The 6,896-nt window shown below is 32.2% G+C and overlaps 1 protein-coding gene across 3 annotated transcripts in view; it reads right to left on the reverse strand.

The window, feature by feature from the left end:
- Positions 1-6,478, reverse strand: part of LOC108915554 (pre-mRNA-splicing factor Slu7) — a 25,339-nt gene extending 18,861 nt beyond the window's left edge. Inside the window, exons 1-2 of one of the 3 annotated variants that reach the window (XM_018721618.2) lie at positions 6,354-6,478; positions 5,341-5,707 (exon numbers count right to left, since the gene is read on the reverse strand). In XM_018721618.2, the coding sequence (XP_018577134.1) occupies positions 5,341-5,658 (318 nt within the window). In that variant the 5' untranslated portion in view covers positions 5,659-5,707; positions 6,354-6,478. Of the gene's footprint in view, positions 1-5,340; positions 5,720-5,809; positions 6,022-6,300 lie in introns of those variants that run through there. The other 2 variants (XM_018721617.1, XM_018721619.2) reach the window with 2 other exon arrangements.
- Positions 6,479-6,896: the final 418 nt, after the last annotated feature.

The following is a 6,896-nucleotide window of genomic DNA, read 5'->3' on the forward strand; positions in this document are numbered from 1 at the left end:
ACGTAAGGGAACTACTAATAGAGGCTCTTAATAATGTTACAAATATGAACTGGAAAAAATGTGTAGAACATGTGATTAAGGAGGAAGAAAAAATGGGAACACTTGACGGAATTATGGACGATCTCATTGAACCTTTAATTATATCAATTAATAATAGCGAGAGCGATATGGATACTGACTCGTCGAATAATTCAGAAAATTGTTAAAGACATGATTTGTCCCTAATTTTTACCAATAATATTATAAATTATAAAAACTTATTTTGTTACTTTGAACACCTGCAGATGATATATTACGAACGTAGTTCAGTTATCAGTTATTTGGCAATTATCCGGTAACTTAATAAACGTAGTTCGTAGAAATGCAACAATTCAAAGTAACAAAAACACCATTATATAATTACTCCAATGCTAGATGTAAAAATGTGAATCAATAAAATTGTTTTTAAAAAGTGAAAACTGGAATCATTTATATATGTTTGGTTCGTAGTATATTATTTCATTCATATTCAGTTTTTCAATGTTATGTAGGAAGTACCTCCTATTTTAAAAAAATATATATAAAAGTTAAATAAACCTAGAATTAGATATTTATTCATTGCACATTATTTTGAATAGGTACTTAATAACCTCATTTAAAAGTAATGAAAGCTTATTGTACTCAAAATGAGGTTAAACACTTGCAGTGAGTATATACTTGATAGTCTGATGCCACAGAAGTTTTATTCAGTTTTATCTTCTGTGCTGATGCTATCTGGGGTAGTTTTTAGTAACTTTTGCAGTGTAAATTTGTCTTTGGCATTCACTCCTTTTAGTTTAAAAATAGAGTATAATGGTTAGTTAGTATAAAAAACTGACTCGAGACTGCAAATGTAATTTCTGCCATTGATTTTTGAATACAAGTACGCCTATCTATTGTATTTTATATTATTTTGTGAATGCAAATTAAAATAAAAAATTAGTAAGGTATGAGTTTTTTTTCTGGACCTTGTTAAAAATTTTCAAAAGTATGTGGACTCTGCTTAAAATTACTTGCCGACCCCTGGTTTAGGTGCTTAATTTAACTGTAATAACTTAGAAGTGCATAGTGCTATTTTAACAGAACTTCAAAATTTACTACCCTAAAATATATAAATCAAACAATAAACAAATGTTTAATCAAGAAACAAATCTTAGCCTCACGCAGCCCTCCCATAGGTATAAGCCATGCTAACTGTAGGTCCTGCTCGTGAAAGAATATGCTATTTTACCGAGTGCGATTTTATCCTTTCCAATAATTAAAATTTTTCCTTTCAATTTTGAATATTTATCCTTACGTAATAACTTTATTGTTTATAGGTTGTACGAACAGCGATATTCCAATGGTAGGTATGTGTTTTTGTAATTCAAACAAAAGTAGTAAAATGACAATCTTGTATATTATATTTTTGGTAACTTTTTTAACTCCGTTCCCTATTCTTTATTATATCTAAAAAATAGTATATTTCTAAGTAAACGGCTACTATATTTCTCTAATCGCTGTGCAAATGAAACCACCTAAATATTCTAATATTGTAGGAACATATCATTATTTTTAATGTCTGTTTAATTATTTGTTAATATTACTAAACTTAATATGTTTTTAAGGAATAAGTTAATTTTTCCTTTCAATGTTAAAGTTCCCACTAAATTGGAGGTAACATAATGACGTCACACAACATAACCTAGTTTCGCGGAAATAAGTTTGTTATTAAGCAATCCTCTTGTATAAAATCCTTGCCTATCACTAGGAGTAATCGGAAACGTAAGTCATTTACCAATTCAGAATATTTGCGCCACAACGGGCAAACCGGCATATGCCCGTCGAGTGCTGCATCGGCTAAGGCCAGCTAAGGCTTTTCACCAGCGATTGGAAATACACATTATGTACTGAATTAAGAATGATTGCGGAGAAATTTTCTATGTTTTAATAGATTCGAGTTTGTAAATATGGAAGCGATGTAAATTTTTAGTACTTAAATCCAATATTTATTTTTTCTTCAAATAATAAAGAAACTGTGACATATAAAAAAAACATTTGTTTCATTTAATACATTTTTTGAATTTCAATCAGATTTTTAATAAATTATAATATGAGTATACATAAGTTGCCTTACCCACCGGGCAAGCCCTTCAGCTTCACTCGTATATTCCTCGAGTACTTACGTATCATCTTGCGATTTGTCATTGTCGTTTGTTTATGTTTAACCTAGACAAGGTTAGGATTTCTAATGGTGGTTTAGGCAAGTTTTTATTGTTTAATAGTTTGGAGTAAAGTAAAATGGCAAGTGAAATTCGCGAATTGGTGAGTAGTAATGTTAATGTATTGTTAATTTTTTAATTAGATAAAAAATTTAGTACGTTGACTTTTGATGATAAATTATTTATTTTAAAATTAAAACCTACGCCTGACATGAAAAATTTAGCAAATAAAAACAATTGCGGAAGTAACGGATCATTTAGTAAAAACTGGTACAACAAATATGAGTGGCGAACAGGCAGTGAAACCAAAACCAAATTATATTGCTAGAATTGCTTACTATGTAATGAAAAAAGTAAAACACCGTGGAACTATCTAGGATATTCAGATCTGAAACATATTAATGAATCCTTAAAAAAAACAAGAGCGATCGAATTAGCATACATATTCATCATTAAAATTTAAATTATTAGGAAAAAAAACATTCAAACTTTTCTTGATTCCGCATTTCGTGAGAATATTTTAAAACATAATAAAGTCGTGGACGAAAATAGACATTGTAAAGCACTTTATTAATACGATTATTTACTTAGCTATACAAGAACAAGATTTAAGGACCATAATGAATCAGATAATTCCATTAATCAAGGCAATTTCCGTGAGCTTACAAACTTACTTTCAAGGTACGAGGTAGGTAGGATAAATTTAGTGTTTTTAGAAAAGTCTAGTTTTTAGCAGCCTTTCAAAAACTATTCATAATGATTTAATAGAGAGCATCAATGGAGTAGCATCCGAAGTGATATTTTCAGAAATAAGAAATGCTCTATATTTCGCGTGGCAAGTACCCAAATGAAACAATGAATGTTAAATGCTTATCTCAGTTATTAGTAATTTTTAGATATGTTCATTGTGGTGAAGTAGTTGAAAGATTTATGGGATTTTTTTATGTAAGCAAGGGGAAAAAGCTGCGGATCATTATTGTTAACAGAAAATTTAAAAAATTTTGATATAGAAAATAAATTAGTAGACCAGTAGAGTGCAATTATTCCTATATGATATTAAGTTACATGAGAGAAAAAATATTTTGCCCACCCATCTCAAAAAACCACGAGCCGCCACTGGAACATAATGGGCTTATGTGGCTGCAACAGCGACAGCCACTGCTGCAGTAAATGCAGTAATATTTCGTACGTGGCGTGTGGTGGTTTATTTCTGTGAGCGGCACGTGTTAATATTCTCGTTTAGGCGTCTACGGATATTATAGTTATTAAAATGAATAACGTTTCGTTTTTACAAAAAACTTTATTTGGTTCTCTGCCTTATGAGGATAAACTAAAAATAAAAGAATTAGGTGGGCCAACACCACGATTAAATATTGAAGTTAGTGGAACAAACCGAAATAAAAGTTATAAAAGACAATTTAACAATAATGTATACACAAAAGCAGAGTGGGTGTGCGGATGTGATATAAAAAATACACTGTTTTGTTTTCCGTGCTTACTTTTCGGTGGGGATAAAGCATGGACAATATATGGTGTGAAAGATTTAAGTCATTTAAATCATTAGGTAAATAAACATAAGAAGTCAGTTAGATTCTGCATATTGGAATAATATACGGAAACACAATGAACAGGTAACGGAAAATCGTTATATATTATCTAAAATCATAGATTGCATAAAATTTTGCGGAGCTTGCGAATTAGCACTTCGCGGACACGGCGAGACAGAAAATTCGGACAACCCTGATGTGTTTCATGGACTCATAAATTTTAGTGCAGATCTTGACATATTAAAAGAACATCTAGCCACATGGGTATGACCGGGATTTTCTGTGGTTGTACCGGGAATTAGCTGTATGGTCCCGGATTCTGGATTTGCACATATAATATATGTACATTGTATAAAGAAAGACAAAGAAAAAATCATAACACGAGGAAAATTAAAATTCGTTGAATCGTTGGTAAACTTCACAAACGATTTTTTGTTTATAAACAATATTCAATAATTTAATGAAATATATTTAGTTTATTCCAATTTATTTATCAGTCAATAGAGAGTAGATAATTCGTGAATAGATATTTCAAAAAGGTATTAATTTCAAAAATCGTTCTTGTGAAAATCTGTATTTTTGTATAAATGGATTGTTCCTTGAAATTCAGAAGTGCCAGGAAAACGCGTGACCTTTAAAATTTTAAAAATTTTCGCCTGCGGTACCGTTTAGAGACTACGGGCATTTAATATCCCGGAATTCAATTCAACAAATGTATCAACCCTAAGCAGAACACATTCAATCAATGTTCAAGTGCCGCCACTGAAACTCGCTATATGCCAGTTGTCAGCTTATTCCAGTAATCAACCAATACAATGCCATATTTGTTTTCCATTACATAATTGGCCACATTTAATAATTAATTAGTTTAATTTATATATTAAAAAACAATTAAATGTAAATGACATAATTTAATGTTTAATGTTTAATCCCAGTTTTAAACCATGTTATGTTAGAATTCGTGCTTCTTTTTGAATTTTATGTTGGTTGTTTACCCATAAAATTAAATAAATTAAATTTCATTCGCTATTTCTTCCATTTTGAAATATGTATTGCTGTATGACAACTGTAAAAACACTCAAAAGAATAGTATACTTCGATCTGTTCCAATTAACAATTTGTAGGTAAGTAAACGCACATGGTTTTATGTAATAAAATAATTTTTAATTAATAAATATTAGAATTGTAAAATTTGGATAAAAGAACTGCAAATCCTTAGCTTAGTTATATTTCCATCCATTTCTTAAGGCTCCAGTATAACAGTTCTCTTGTGTACGGGGTTATATATAAACAAGTGTCATAAATTAACATTTTATACAGCAGACGGAACAATATTTATGCACGGTATTCTTTTAATTTGTAGCCTTAGTGTTTTACTATATTGAATTAATCTAATATTCATAGCAATGTATCGGCTTTCTTACTGGCCTACATACAGACCAATATCGATACTTATACATGGAGTAGTGTGTTATTTCTATACGAGTTTCTATATTTTATTCTTTAAATATGTAAAAATTACCTCAAAATTTACCATTCACACCTTAATATTAATAAATATAATTTAAATTTACCGTGTCAACACCTCGACTGTACCATTCATTGATATCAGAAAATTTCTTCTGCTTTTCCTCTTGAGGTCTCTGATGTTTTAAAGTGGGTCCTGTTGTTCCATAATACCAAGGAGCACTTGAAATATATTGAGGAATATGAGGATTTATATCTTTTCCTTCTTCATCGACAGCTGCTGGCGCAGTACCAGCTTTTCGGGCTTCTTCCAATTCCTTAGCCTTACGCCAGTCCTCTCGCGATTTTTTCTTGGGTTCATTTTCTATTTCACTTTTTGACTTTAAAATTTGGGATACGGGAAGATTCTGATTGCCAGTCGTCATCAGATTATTTATATTTACTTATTTAATATGTTCATGTGTATATATAGGCCTGAAATACAAATGGTTGGTTTATAAAAAAGTATTAGTCCTAACTTAGTCTTATGCTTGGTTTATAAAAAAGTATTAGTCCTAACTTAGTCTTAGTATTAACCTTAATCTTAGTCCTAATAAGTTAAATGTACAGAATGTAATGTATCGGTTTATAAAAATCCCTAGTCGTAAGGAGGTCTTAAGACATGACCTTGAAAGTTCGCATCTTTTAATTTTTCTAGGATTAAGACTAAGATTTGAGAAGTGCGCATGCACAAGTATTGCATTTCGTAGCATAGTGACCTCCTGTCTTTGTCTATGGTGGTCGCCAATACGCCATTACCATAGTAATAGGTTATATTTTTCTTTTCACTCACCAACAAAACAAATAAAATAACATTACCTCATTATAATAAACAAGTATTATGCTGTGATATTACTAGCCATGCGCGTAGTCGAATCGCTCATTGGTTAATCTTAATAAAATTAGGACCACACATTGTTTTTATAAACGTGTACCTATTCTTAGGACTAATACTAAGATTAGTGTAAAGGTTAATACTAAGACTAAGACTAAGTTAGGACTAATACTTTTTTATAAACCAACCAAAAATTACGTTAAACAACGAAAAATATAGATTCAGCTCAGCATTAATTTAACCTACAATATACTTCTTCTTCTTTTTTTTGCCTACATCCAGGGGGTATTTAACCAGCTTCTTATGTACTAGTTTTTTTATTCAAGGGAATGCAGTGCACCTGAAGTGCATCTGAGATTGGTTCATAGAAAATAAGTAGAGGTCTTTTAATATCTCATGAGCCGCGAAATGCGCGAAAGACGTGGCGTATCCCCGCCATTATTCCATGGCTAGAAATTGGCCTCAATGATTTGGGATCGAGGGGGATTATCCCTCTATATCCTGCCTCATCTCGTGTAGGCCTGGACAGCCTTCGTAGGTGGGCCCCATCCGTCGTCTACCCCGACCGCAAATGCGGCCGGTGTAGGCGCTTTGTGGGACCTCCTTTTGTCCTGGCTGGGCCCCGCCGGCTAGGGCCCTTTCTTCTGGCGCTCTTCTTGCTTCGCCGGCTCGTCTGTGTAAACCCCGGGGGTAGTGTCATGTTTATGTGTGGTATGGTTGGGTAGGGTAGTGCGGCTATGCAGCCTGGGATGCGCTTTGCTAAGGTGGCCCTTAGGCTAGCGCGGGAGG

This window comes from Anoplophora glabripennis, unplaced genomic scaffold (genome assembly GCF_000390285.2).
Source record: "Anoplophora glabripennis isolate ALB-LARVAE unplaced genomic scaffold, Agla_2.0 scaffold1459, whole genome shotgun sequence".
In the NCBI taxonomy this organism is placed as follows: Eukaryota; Metazoa; Arthropoda; class Insecta; order Coleoptera; family Cerambycidae; genus Anoplophora; species Anoplophora glabripennis.